This window comes from Mesoplodon densirostris, chromosome 2 (assembly GCF_025265405.1).
Source record: "Mesoplodon densirostris isolate mMesDen1 chromosome 2, mMesDen1 primary haplotype, whole genome shotgun sequence".
NCBI classification, from domain to species: domain Eukaryota; kingdom Metazoa; phylum Chordata; class Mammalia; order Artiodactyla; family Ziphiidae; genus Mesoplodon; species Mesoplodon densirostris.
The window spans coordinates 27,702,135-27,716,974 of NC_082662.1; the positions used below are offsets into that span (position 1 = coordinate 27,702,135).

A 14,840-nucleotide genomic window follows, 5' to 3' on the forward strand; every position below is an offset into this window, starting at 1 on the left:
GAGTCAACTCATGCTGTTTTATGTATCACTATTTCCTTTGTTTTTATTGTTCTGTAGCAATCATAGGACAATTTGCTTATTTATTCTCCTACTGATGAACATTTGGGTTGTTTCCAGTTTTGGATTATTAGAAATTCATATACCAGTCTTTTTATGGATATGGGTTTTCATTTCTCTTTGATAAATAACTAGGAGTAGAATTGCCAGGTGACAGTGTAGGTGAATTTATCTTTAAAAGAAACTTCCAATCGGTTTTCCAAAGTGATTGTATGATTTTACATCCCAACCAGCAATATATGAAAATTCTAATTGTCACACATCCTTTTTAACATTTTGTATTGTCAGTCTTAAATTTAAACTATTCTAGGGGGTGCATAGTAATATTTCATTATGGCTTAACTTGCATTTGCCTTATGACTAATCATGTTGAGCATGTTTTCATATACTTATTGGCCATTCATACCTTATTTTACAAAGTGTCTGTTCAAGTCTCTTGTACATATTTTCATTGGATTATTTTATTACGAGTTGTAAAAGTTCTTTACATAGTCTAGGTACCGGGACTTTTAAAAAATACACATACTCTGAATATCTTCTCTTATTCTGTAGTTTGTCTTTACTTTTTACATTCAGTTCTGTTGATTTTTCCTTCATGTGTTTTGAATCTCTTTTATCATCTGCATATACACTTGTATATCTTTTTTAATGTAGTTAGCCTATTTGTCATTTCTAAATATATCTATTTTCGGTAATACTCCTTGATTGCAGTATTATTTGAAATTTCTTTATGTTTCTTATGTTTACCATTTGTATGGCATATCTTTTTATCTTCTTTGCCTTGCAATCTATCTGGTACTTATATTTAAAGTACAACTTTTGTAGAAAATAAATAATTACTGTTTATAGCCTCTAAATTTTGGCATGGTTTTTTTGCAACAAAAGTTCATTAATATAACTATATTTTGCAAATATTTTATGTTAACTACTTATTCTTGGTCTGTGATTGAAAGAGATGTGTTGAAGTCTACCACTGTAATTGTGAATTTGTCCCTTTCTCCCTGTAATTCTATGAATTTTCCCTTTATATATTTCAATACTATTCTTAGGTGCACAGAAGTTTATGACTATTATATATTCTTGGTAGATTATATTTACCAGCATGAAATATCCCTCTTTATGTCTTTTAATGCTTTCTGCCTTAAATTCTATTTTGTCTGTTATTAGCTTTGCTACACCAGATTTTAGAGGTTAGTACTTGCTATCTATTTTTTTTTTTTAACATTTTGCTTCATACCAGGGATGACTGACACCTTTCTAGCTATGACCTTAGAGAGGCAAATGAATATATTCAATTCTAAGTTCATGGAAAGCTTATAATTAGACTTTTAAAATTTAGCCAATCTGAAAATCTCTGACCTTTAATTAGAAGTTTGATTCAATTATATTTATCACGGTTGCACATATATTTGCAAATGTTTTTTTTTAAATAAACAAATCTATCAAACATTGTCATCGTTGCTGTGCGTGGGCTTTCTCTAGTTGTGGCGAGCAGGGGCTACTCTTTGTTGTGGTGCATGGGCTTCTCATTGCAGTGGCTTCTCTTGTTGTGGAGCATGGGCTTTAGGCACACGGGCTTCAGTAGTTGTGGCACGTGGCTTCAGTAGTTGTGGCTCATAGGCTCTAGAGCACAGGCTCAGTAGTTGTGGTGCACGGGCTTAGTTGCTCTGTGGCATGTGGGATCTTCCTGGACCTACGGCTCAAACCCATGTCCCCAGCATTGATGGGCAGATTCTTAATCATTGTGCCACCAGGGAAGCCCTTGCACTTAGTTTTGCTACCTCATTTTGTATTTTCTGTTTACTATGATTTAAAAAAAATTTTTCTCCTTCAATGTTTCCTATTTGATTAATCAAATTTACTTTATTCTCTTTATTTTTAGTTATGAATTTAGAACTTACACATACTATGGACATACATAATCTAAGAAAACTATGCATAAATTTAAACATTGTATTTAAATGTATATATTTTTAATAATGTACATGGTTAATCAATATCTATGGCTTTCCTCAGCAGGAAAGGGTCCTCAGCTGTTTTTCTTTCTTTAAAATAGGTTCTCCAATGTCATTTATTTCTCCAATTGTCTTCAGAGTTTTTATTTTCTATAGTCAGTATATTTTAGATTTACTACCATATTTTACTGATTTCTTAGCTTATTGTTAAGTTTTGCATCTGAATCATTCTACCTGTATTCATCTTCTTCTTGCTGAATGTGGTAGATATTTCTCGTGTTTACCAGTATCAGACTTTCTTTTATTTCCTGAGCATGTAAAAAACTTCACTTTCCATCCATGTGCCTATTTCTGGCCAGTTAGATGTGAGTAGAATAATGTGTGTCACTTTGGGGCTGAGGAAGTGAAAAGCCCTTATGTGAATGTCCACTCTCTTTCTTCCTCTGCTGCAATGGAGGATGGAGGCAGGGGCCTAGTTTTCAGATGGCAGCACAAGATTGAAGCAGCCTGGATCACTGAGTTATCAGCTCTATAGAGTTACCTGGACTACAGAAAATTTTGCCTGAAGAAGATATAAACTTTTGTTGTGTTAAGCCACTGAATGTGGGGGTTGCTTGTTATTGCAGCATATGTCTATCCTATCCTGACTAATGCACTGAAGTGTATGCTTTAATTATGCTTTTAGTAAGGTAGTAACTTAGTCCTTGTGTGTCTGAAGATTTCATTAATTCATTCTCACTCTTAATTGATAATCTGGCTGGGTTTAGAAGTTCAGTTTACAATTACTTTTCCTGCTGCATTTTATCTTTTGGTAGGTATTTCTGTTGATGCAATAATGCTATGAGTCTGATTTATCTTGTCTCCATGATGGTTTTAACATTTTATCTTTATCCTTGATGTTCTATAATTGCACTGTGATGTTTTTAGGTTTGAATTTCACCAAATTTTCTAAGTTGTTATAGCAAGCTTCTGAGCTGATAGAAAAATGTCTGATCTTTGTCACAGAAGACTAGGACATCATTAGACAAGGCATTAGCTGAGGCAGGAAAGAGAAGAAAAAGCCAAAATGTAAAAAAAAAGTTGTACACTGAAGAGGTTATGAATGGAAAAACATCCTATATTCATGGATTGGAAGACCTAATATTGTTAAGATGGCAGTGAGACCCAGACTGGTCTATGGATTCAGCTCAATCTCTACAAAAATCCCAGCTGGTTTCTTTGTAGATGTTGATAAGTTGATCCTAAAATTCATATGGAAATTCAGCAGATCCAGCATATCCAAAATAATCTTGAAAAAGAAGAACAAAACTAGAGGACTCACACTTCCTGATTTCAAAACATATGACCAAGCTACAGTAATCAAGATAGTGTGGTACTGGCTAAGGATAGACTTATAGATCAAGAAAATAGAATTGAGTATCAAGAAATAAAACCCCAAATTTATAGTCAATAGATTTCAACAGGGTACCAAAACAATTCAATTGGGAAAGAATAGTCTTTCCAGTAAGTGATGCCAGGACCACTGGATATCCATATGCAAAATAATGAAGCTAGACCCCTACCTCACACTATACATAAAAATTAACTCAAAATAGATACAGTCCTAAATGTAAGAGCTAAAATTATAAACTCTTAGAGGAAGACATAGATGTGAATCTTCCTGACCTTGGATTAGGCAATAGTTTCTCAGATATGACACCAAAAGCACAGCACCAAAATATATATATATATAAATTGGACATCATCAAAATAAAAAACTTTTGTGCTTCTGAGAACACCATCAAGAAAGTGAAAAAACCACCCATAAAATGAGAAAATTTTTTGAAAATCACACATCTGATAAAGGACTTGTATCTAGAATATATAAAAAAAACTCCTACAACTCAATAATTAAACATATAAATAACTTAAAGATGGGCAAAGGATCCAAAGAGGCATTTCTTCATGCAAATGAACAGTAAGCACATGAAAACATGCTCAACATCTTAGCCATCAGGAAGATACAAATCAAAACAACAATGAGATACCCATTATACACACTAGGATGGCTATAATTAAAAAGTTAATAATAACAGAGAGGATGTGGAAAGATTGAAATGCTCATACACTGCTGGTGGGAATAGAAAATGGTTCAGCTGCTGTGGAGAATACTCTGGCAGTTCCTCAGAAGTTTAAATATAGATTTACCATATGACCCAGCAATTCCACTCTTAGATATATACCTAAGAGAAATGAAAACATATGTTTCACCCAATAACTTGTACATGAATGCTCATAGCAGCATTATTCATAATAGCTAGAAGTAGAAACAACTCAAGTGTCCATCAATGATAAGTGGATAAACAAAATGTGGTATAGGTACAATGGAATATTATTTTCAACAAAAAGGAATGAAGTGCTGATACATGTTACAACATGAATGAACCTATAAAACGTTATGCTATGTGAAAGAAGTCACAAAAAACCACACATCATAGGATTCTATTTATATGAAATACCCAGGATAGGCAAATTCATAGAGACAGAAAGTAGTTTGGTGGTTGCCTAGAACTGAGGGGGCTGGAAAGAAATGGGAACTGACTGCTAAAGGATACAGGATTTCTTCTGCGGGTGATTAAAATGTTTTAAAATTGATTGTGATAATGGTTGCAAAACTCTGAATATACTAAAAACCATTGAAGTATACACTTCAAGCGGATGAGTTGCATGGTATATGAATTATATCCCGATCAAGCTGCTATTATAAAAAAGACTATGAAGGGTTACACCTTGGGAAGCCCAAGTATGACACCAAGTCCCAGAAGAAAGCACAAGGCTGAGAATGGGGAGTGAAGCCAGGAAGACTGGAGCCATGGAGACATAGAAACGGAGCCAGAGATGATGAGAAACTTGGGCTGGAGCAAATTAAGGAGATTCTGGAGCAGATGAAGGTGAAAGTTCACTTTTATTGGGGACTGGTCATTTGGTATGTGGGTGGGTCAGCTCAACTGAAATAAATACTGTATTTCTCAGTGTATCAGCAGCCTAATTCTGGGGCTTGTAGCCCCTCTCTTCCTCGTTAATAATCCATATTGCAGATTCTCCCTACTCTTGATTTCCTAGAGATGGAGGAGAAGCTGACCTGTTTCTCCATAGGCTACTAAATATCTGCTGGCAGCAACAGCACTAGAAGCAGTAGTAAAACTAATAACAACAATAATAGCCCACACTGAACAGTTACATGTGCCAGGCATAGTTTTCCAAAGTGCTTTACATTACTGACCCATTTAATTCCTCATAACAAGCCCATGGCATAAGTAATATCATTATCCTTATTTTACAGATGAGAAAACTGAGGCATAGCACAGTTAGGTATCTTGCGCCAGATCAGATGCCTCATGAGTGGAAAGAATTGTTTTTGGTCTTAGTTGGGATAACTTGGCAAAGCACATTCATTTTCATCAAGGCATCACACTGGATTGAAGACAACTGTGGTTTCTCGCTTGCCTAGTTCAGCAATAGGGTTTTGGACGCACCTGCACTCCCATAAGGCAAGGTTGGTGTGTGAGTCCCAACTCCCACCAAGGTCCCACAACCTCCTGCCATTTCCAGGGAATGTCAGTTAGAAAAAAGGGAGACAGAAATAAATGTGGCCACTGCAGCCAAATCACAGCCCCGGACCTAGGGGCAGAGCAGAGAACCTATCTAGAGCACTTGCTCACTCACTCATTCAAACATTTACCAAGTGACCTCTTGCTTCATGGGCAGGGACTGGGATATAGAGAGAAGGAAAACAGGGGAGAGGTTTTGGAGGAACTCCAAGGCATGGCTCAGTGTGATTACCTTCACATATTGGGGGTGGCCCTTCAAACTGCAGGTAAGTTCCAAGTTTGCAGGTCAGGATTTCATTCCCCACTAAGGTAAAGCCAGGGAGGCACCTGTAGCGTACGATGTCACCTGTCAAGGAGAGACCAATATGGAGATTCCCTGGAGAAGTCTGGGCAGGGCTGATTGGCACCCCTTAGCTGGAACCCACTTCCAGGCAAGACGATCAGTGGCGGGGTGTGTTGTGTTCAGACTAAATTACTAGCTCAGCTCCAGTCAAATGACCCAGATGACTGTGGCTCCCCTCTCACAGCTCAGCCCTGCTGAGCCTAACAGTGTTCCACATTCTAGGAACTTTTTATCGTGTCTTGCACGGTCTTATTTCTCAAAACATTCTGACTTGAATCATGGAAGAAAACTGCTTTCCTAGCTCCTCTGGCTACATATGGCTAAAAAGAAAAGTGGTTGTATTTTGGGTGAAACTCAGTTGACAGAATATCAACCCTCTTGCACTGGGCCTATTTCTCTCCATGGACAGGAGGTGGAGATAAGCCCCACTGGCCAGGCCCCACCCATCTCCGGCCCCTCCTCGCCAGCCCCATCCTTGCTGGTTTGGGAGGTCTAACCTATGTTGAATTCTTCATTCTCTGTGACGACTTCAGCATTGGGGAGGATGGTGGGAGGAGGGCATTTGGTGAGCGGATAAGCTGAAAAGACAAAAGCAGACAAGTCGGTGTAAGAGCATCATTCTTGGGGCACATGGTCATTCATTTGTTCAGTGCTTCACGTACTCACTCCTCATCTATCCACACAGCAGATATTAACGAGCACTTATCTGTACCCAGGGCAAGATTAGCCAAGCACTATTTTGCTTATCTGCTGCCACCTGTTTTTATTTGCTTTTGATGCAAAAACCAGGAACCATATATCAAGACTAACAATAAAGGAGAGGATCTAAGAAGGCAGTGATGGTGCCAAACGCTGAAGGGAGGGGAGAGAAGCATTTACTGAACACCTACTATATGTCAAGCATTTTCAAACGCTGTCACCTTGAATTCTCACAATAGCTGATCCCCCTGCGAGATGTTCTCACTCTACTTATGAGGAAGCTAAGATTCAGAAAGCTTCACTTACTTCTCTAAGGTCACACAGGAAGTAAGTGGCACAGACAGGATTTGAATCCAGGTCTGGCTGCTCTCAAATCCCATATTCTTTCCACTACTCAGCATCTAAATGCTGTGTGTGGCTTACGTGGGGGACCAGCAAAGACAGCTTGTTTCTCTTCTGACCTTTGGCTAAACACTCTGGCTTCAGTGGATTTTCTAAACCAGAAGCCATCCCTCTGGGCAGAGACTGGCCTCTGTGGGGAGGGTGTTACCGAGGTAAAGTTCAGGGTGGGCTCATAACTTGGCTTTCTTTCATTATCTGGTACGTGGTTGAGTGCTGGATGTGTTAGCTGCTGTTGCCACTGCTGTTGCTGTTATTATTTCCAAAGTCACTTCAACCCTTGCTATGTTTTTTGAAATAGCATTTTTTAAAAAAATTACAAATGTAACACATTATCATTAAAGGAAACCTGAGATTTTCTATGAGAAGAGGAAAATTAAACTTATCCATTGCCTTCTCAGAGATAACCACTGTTAACCCTTTACTGTAAATTCTTAGGGTATATATTTTCTGCACATAGATTTTTCTTTTACGAAATTTGCACCATGTTACATACTTTGTGTTGGTCCTTGTGCACTTACTATTATACTGCAAGAATTTTCCCATGTCATCACATTCCTTCAAAAGTATGATTGAAATGACTTCATGGGATTTAATCATATAATCTACTAAAATTTATTTAACAGATACTCTATTGTTAACCATTTAGATTTCCAAAGTTTTTCAATTTAAAATGAAACTGTGATGAACATCCTTCTATATATGCATCTTTTATAAAGTTTTTTCTTTTTATAAAACGAGGAATGATTAGAGTGTATGACTTTTTAAAAGTACAGGCGTCTCCCACTGGACATCAATAATCCATTCCTGGAAATCAGACATTCTGTGTCAAGATGCTACTAGGAGCCTACTTCCCATTACTTTAAATTGGAAAAAATTATAATGCATAACCCAAGACCTCAAAAGTACTGAAAACTACAAAATACCTATATATATGCAACAAACCACTATGCTAGAAGGTAAATTCTTAAAGCATCACTTCATGATCACCCAATGATTAGTACATTTGTAACAAAACAGCAGTTCTATGCATTGCATATTGCACCATGAACACTGTAGACTTTTCAGCTTGAGACAGAAACCTTAGGCAGAAACAAAGGCTAAATATGAAAGGCACGGCGAGAACGTGTTTGGGACAGCGCTGGGTGGTGGACCTTTCACAGTGAACATCACTCTGGGAAAACCTCAGAGCCAGTGGCACCCGAAACACCTGTTCCAGATGTTCATGTGGCATTCTGACATTTTACCAATCGTATCCAGAATGTAACTTAAGACTTCTCCTGCATGTAGTTTTATTTAAAATGTTGTATTATGTTTTGAGGATTTAACTTTAATTTTTTCTACAGATGTGTCCACTGAAACATGTCATATTGAGTGACACATAGCTTTATGAAGCCCTCTTGGGGTAATCAGACAGGTTTAATCTTGATTTAACATAAATCAGGGAGGACCAGGCCTGTGTGTCATACATACTTCCATTTTTCTTTCCAGGAAAATTGCTCTAACAGATACTGTCCACAGAATGACAGTTTCTCCAACCCTGGGTGCTTTCATTCTTCTTTCATCTGATCCTTTTAATGATTATCTATTGGGGGTTTGCCCTGGGTCAGGCACTGTGTTAGGTGGGGATGATGCAAGAGTAAAGAGACACAGTCCTTGCCTCACAGAACTTAGAGCCATCGGGGGAAATAGTCATCAATTTTAATCTTTGTCCACTTGATAGACAGCAAACAGAGTACCACTTCTTTTCTTTTATTGGCATTTGACAACCAGTTAGGCTAAATATTGTTTTCATATGTTAATAGACTCTTTGCATTTTTCTTTTCTTTTTTTTTAACATCTTTATTGGAGTATAATTGCTTTACGATGGTGTGTTAGTTTCTGCTTTATAGCAAAGTGAATCAGTTAAACATATATATATATGTTCCCATATCTCTTCCCTCTTGCATCTCCCTCCCTCCCACATTTTTCTTTTTAACTCTCTATTCATGTCCTTTGCCTCTATTTTTCCTATAAATTTGAAAAACTCTATGTACAATATATTTAAGATTGATCTTTGCCTATTATTTCCCAATTTATCATTTGCTCCCATCTATTTATGGCACTCTTTTGACTTGTACAAGCATTAAATGTTTATTTAGCCAATTCTCAACGTTTTCCTTTATAGAGCTTAAAAAAATTTGATTCCTTCCATTCTCAGCCTCGTGCTTACCTTTAAAACATACCTTCTAAAACCTTCTAGGACACACTTAACTTTCCCAGAAAAAAAATCAATAAAAGAAATCTCCACCTAAACACCGTGAGGACATTTTATAGTTTGTGGTTATTAGTTTGATCGGGTGATTTCCCATTACATTTCTAAAATTAACTTTTAAAAACTTACAAATTTCTGCTCAATGCAGAAAGCTGGTGGAATACTGAAAAGCAATAAAACAAAATTTCCCCAAGTCCCACCACCTGGGCATAGCCATTGCTAGCATTTTGGTGTATGACTTTTGATATTTTACAGATCACTCCCCTCCCCTCCCCACCCCCAAACACACACTGCATCTACCATGTTATTGCTGCAGAACTCTAGGGCAGGGGGCCATTCAGGACTCCTGTTTCCTTTTGTCTCCATCTCCCTTGTTCCCCTGGGGGGTGAGGCACTGATACAGCTTTGACTCCATTATGTGTTAACTTGCTAACTAGTGGGCAGGGCTCATTTGCTTATGTCATCCAAGTTTTACCACTTGTCTCAATAAAGTCTTTAATAGCAAACGCATCCAGTTCAGAACCATACGTTGTATTTCGTTGTCATGTTTCTTAGTCGCCTTTAGTCTGCAACAGTTCTAAAGTCTTTCCTTGACCTTCCTGACTTTTACACTTTTGAAAATTATATGCCAGTTAATTTCTAGTATGTAACACTGTATTACATACATTACCCTCAATTTAGGTTTGTCTCATTCCTCATGATTAGATTCAGGTTGTACATCTTTGATGGGACGATTACAGAAGTGATGTTGTGTCCTTCTCACTGCATCCTATCAGGTGGGGTATGATTTCCCCTTTATTAATCTCTCAGCCAGATAGCTCTTATTTGGAGTCCATGTTACCTCGACTCTTATGCTGGAAGCAGATGCTTTCCAAAATTTCCTTCTATTTCCTAAACTATATGTTTCCAAGGGCATTTTTCTCTGCAATTCTAATCCTATTTTGTCATTAAAAAAATACTGTAGAATATTGCCATAAGTCTCCTTAAGGTATTTTTCTTCTTTTTGGTTCTCATATGAAAGGAAATTTATTTTGGGCTAATGTTTGGCTATAAAAAGGTAAACATTCTTTCCCTCATCCCATTCCCAATCCCTGCTCTTTGCAAGTTGGCCTCCTTCTTTTTCTTCAGTTCTAGTCTCAAATACCAACTCTTAAGACACATTTTCCCCAATTATTCTACATGAAGTAGATCCTCTACCTTTTCATTTGCTATCTTACTTGTTTCTTTCATAGCACATATTACAAGTGGCAAAGATTTTATTTATCTACTTACTTGTTTGTTATCTCTTCTTGGGGGAAGAAAGCTGTATGGGGAGCAGGCATTTCACAGAGCAGGAAGCATGAATAGATAATGAAGATATGAAAGGATGCTCATCCTCATCTTCAACATAAAAGTGAAATGCTATCCACCAGGTTGGCAAAAATTTTAAAGTCCAATAAAGCCCAGCGTTTGCAAGGATGTAGTGCAACAGAAGCTCTACCTCTGTTGCTAGGAAGAGTGTAAATTGTTATAACTACTTCATGCGATCAATTTGGCATTACCTAGTAAAACTGAATTTGTGAATACTTACAACCTCACAATTCCACACAGGCATGTATCCTAGAGAAACTCTTGTCCACAAGAAGGAATGTACAACAATGCTCATATTGTTTGAAATAAAATAACTTGAATGCCTATTAACAGTAGACTAGATAAATCACTATTTTCATGCAATGGAATACTAGACAGCATTGAAAAATGAACTAAATCTAGTCACATGCATCTTCATGAATTTCAAAAGCTTAATTCTGAGTGAAAAAAGCAGGTCACAGAAGAACACTTATTGAACAATTCTATTTACATAACAGAAATAACATGTGAAATGAAACAGTATATATTTTTGGAGACATACACCTATGGAGTAAAATTATAATGTAAAGTAATGAATGGTTAACAGAAAATTCAGGACCGCGGTTAACTCTGGGGGTCGGGCAGGGGGAACGTGTTGGGGGCGGTGCACAGGGGCTTCAAAGGCACTGGTGTTCTTTTCTTAGGCTCAGCGATGGGTGTTCATCTTATTCTTCTTTAAACAGCACATGTATGTTACACACAATTTTTACACATTGCTATATTCCACAATTTATCAAAAGCCCTATGAGTGGGAGGAAGGTGCCTTCTTGCTCACTCGGCCCCTTGCAAAGAGCCTGTCCCACCCGAGCCCATTGGCCTGGGCCTAGCAGTAGATCCTCTCGCCCAGGCCCTTGTCTGCTCTCTAGTCAATGAGGCCTTGGACCATGGTCTGAGCAAGCACCTAAGGGTCTCGTGTCTCATCTGAGGGCATCAGGGGCACAGTGGCCAGGACACACACAGAAGCAAGTGCTCTCCTGGGCAGACTTACTCAGGAGAACTCAGGAACAAGGACGCCCCAGGGCCGGGCTGGGCCTCCTTCACCTGGTCCTGGCGCAGGTGAATGCTCAAGAGCAGGGACCAGAGATCTGTCCTAGGACTGAGGTGATTTCATATGGATCCTGTTAGTCTCTAAATATAGTAATAATGATGATCATGATAATGATGATGATGATTATTAACACTGCCATTTATTGAGTACCTTTTATACTCTGTGCCTAGAGCTAGGCATTCCCATGCATGATTTCATTTAACTCTGTGAGGTTAGGTACTGATATGATTCCCATTTTGTGGATAATGAAATCGAGGCTCAGAAAGGTAAACAACAGACCCACAGTCACATAGCTAATATGCGGCAGAGATTTGAACCCAAGTCTGTGTGACTCTGAAGTCCACACTCTACCACTCTATGGGCAAGTCACATGGAGTCAGAATGACATAGCCTTCAAGACCTGGGTCCCATTAATGGGGTGAGAAGTGTGCCCAACAAGAGGGGTGTGGGTACCAAGGCAGATTGAGATGGTGGGTTTCTCATCTCCATATCATGCCCACCTGGGCCCAAGCTCCTCGGGGACAGCGGCTGGAGCTGCCGACGCTCTCAACAATGTTGTTTCTGTCTTTCTGTCTTGATATCACTAACTCTCCCAAGGACTCAGGGCTGAATGCTTTCATGTTTCTATAAATGCACGTGTGAGGCAGTAACACCGTGCGGTCCCACTGGAGCAGTCAGTGCAGAGCTACAAGGACTGGGTTCTCCTCCCAATTATAGCCATGCAATTTGGGGCAGGCTCTCCTGCCTTCCTTGGCCCTCATTTCCTCATTTGTAAATTGGGGGTAATAATAGCTGCTTAACTACCTCACAGGATTCTTAGAGGTCACAAACTCCAAGCCCCTCATTCGCAGGTGAAGAAACTGAGTTCTCAAGCTGGGGAGAGACCTACACAAGGTCAGACATTGACTTGAGGTGGAGCCAGGAATAAAGTCAAGCCTTCCTGATTTCCAGTCCAAACAGATGCAATGTTCTGCAAATTGTAAACAAGGGGGGTTATTTCATGGCTGGGCACAAGCCCACGGAGAACTTTTTGTAAGTTTTTCTATGCTGTGTCCACTATAACAAAAATGAGGAAACACCTGGGTCCATAACCTTGGACTTTTAGAAGAAAGTAGGCTGTCGATAAGGACAGATGCACCCTGAATTGTTCATGCTCCTCTACTTGAATTCTCCCTGAGTTTGTCTGTGCACAGTAGTTCCTGTGGGGTCGACAGAGGCCCTGGATTCCCTTGGAGTGGGACAAGCCTCTAGAATGTGCTGAGGGACAGGGTGGGGCACAGGTAAAGGGATAACCCAGCCAGGGAGCTGGTGTGAATGATGGATAAGAAAGAAGCCTCACTCTGCTGCCTCTGAACTTGAACTTGGTGCCAAGGATCAGCGTCATGGGCCTCTCGCCCTACTAGTGTGGAGGGGAAGGAAGACTCACATTTATGGAGCCCTGTGCTGGCAGCTCTCACATACCCTACACAACGAATTCTCATAACCCTGAGGAGACCAAGGCAGAGAAGCTATGTTACTCTTCCAAGTCCCAGCTGGCAAACGCGGGAGCCAGGAGTCAAGCCCAGCACTTGAGAGTCTGCCCACCCACCCTGCCCCCCACCCCCCCGGCTTCCATACTGACCGGAGAAAGCTATGGCGAAGATCCCACCCGCAGCCGCATCACGGTGGAACTTGAGCAGGACCTGGTTGGATGAGCTGTGCATTGTCTTCTTGGCCAAGCTGTGGCTGAAGGCTCCGAGCTGTGGGGCTGTCTGCTGCGGCCCATCCCTGCAACAGGAAAGAAGGTCCTGCATGTCACGGGTCACCACGCCTACCTGTTCCACCTGGTGTGTCAGCGGCCTTCAGTGAGCAAAGAGACATCCCTGTGTTGCCTTCCCTGGAACCTTATCCAGTCCCTCCCATTTGTTCTTAGCCTTTGTCTGGAAACTAAGTGAGAAATCAATCCAGGGCAGTCAGGTGACAGTTATCCAGCCCTGGAAAATTTGAGAAGAAATCTCACTATCTTCTGCTGATTCCCAGAACCTCCAAACAAAGAAATTTTTAAATTATATCTTTGTCCAAAGATTCAGTGGTTTGGAAAAAAAGCTGTCTAGGAAACTGCACTTATCAACTAATAATTCACATTCCCATTTTAAAATTAACTCAAGATACGCTAACTATATAACTCAGAGCTGAGCTGTCCAGTTTGGTAACCACTAGGCTACATGGGACTATTTACTTTTAAGTTATTTAAACTTTAATAAAGTTTAAAAATCAGCTCCTCAGTCACTCTCGTCACATTCAAGTGCTCAATGGCCACATGTAGAGTGGCTGCCATATTGGACCTCACAGATATGGAATATTTCTCTCACTGCGGACAGTTCTGTGGTCAGCACTGGCTCAGCATGAGATGACCAGTGGGATTTCACAAAATTCCACTCCAAAGCTCTTTCATTAGTTCAGGTAGCTTATCTTAGGTAAATGTAGAATTTTGGTTTGGACTCTGGAAATACTGAGAAAAGTCTGTTCATCTACGTCCTTTCCCATTCCCATACCCGTTGGTACTTTGACTGACCCCCAGCAGGACTCCAGGTTGGGAACCACTGTCTTGCCATTCCTTTCCCTCCAAGGAGTCAAAAAGGCTAATTGAAGCTGAGTCCTCATTCCGCTATGTTTTTTTGAGACCCAAGAGGCTGACAGTCATTTAAAACCATTCTGCTCGTGGTATTCTGGACAAATAGATGGGTGACCCAGTTTAGAGCCCAGTTAGTGTCCCTTTCTCATTGGCTGTTGACATGGCAGCTGGTCCTACCAGATGGTGATGAAGTCTCCAGAGGTCTCCGTCTGTAGCAGGCTGATGTTGAGGCGGATGCCGTGACCAATGGGTACGGTGATCAGCCAGACACAGTCCTGGGAGATGGAGTAGGGACTGGGAAAGCCCGGGGAGTACACGGTGCCATTGAAAGAGGTGACGTTCCCGCCACAGGGCACTGCCAGGGAGAGGACACAAACACAGATGAGTGCTGGAGATCACCACCCCTCTGAGAATTCAGATGACTTCCTGATGCAGTCCCAGCCCCCAGCACGAATCATCCTGCTCCAGGAGGCTGGGCGGGATGGGGAGAGG

The 14,840-nt window shown here is 40.2% G+C and overlaps 1 protein-coding gene across 2 annotated transcripts in view; it reads right to left on the reverse strand.

The window, feature by feature from the left end:
- The window catches only part of CSMD2 (CUB and Sushi multiple domains 2), a 660,274-nt gene that overhangs the window by 84,771 nt on the left and 560,663 nt on the right, over nucleotides 1-14,840 (reverse strand). For both annotated transcript variants that reach the window (XM_060081981.1, XM_060081974.1), the window contains exons 43-46: nucleotides 14,526-14,703; nucleotides 13,356-13,501; nucleotides 6,443-6,523; nucleotides 5,835-5,948 (exon numbers count right to left, since the gene is read on the reverse strand). In XM_060081981.1, the coding sequence (XP_059937964.1) occupies nucleotides 5,835-5,948; nucleotides 6,443-6,523; nucleotides 13,356-13,501; nucleotides 14,526-14,703 (519 nt within the window). The remainder of the gene's footprint in view (nucleotides 1-5,834; nucleotides 5,949-6,442; nucleotides 6,524-13,355; nucleotides 13,502-14,525; nucleotides 14,704-14,840) is intronic.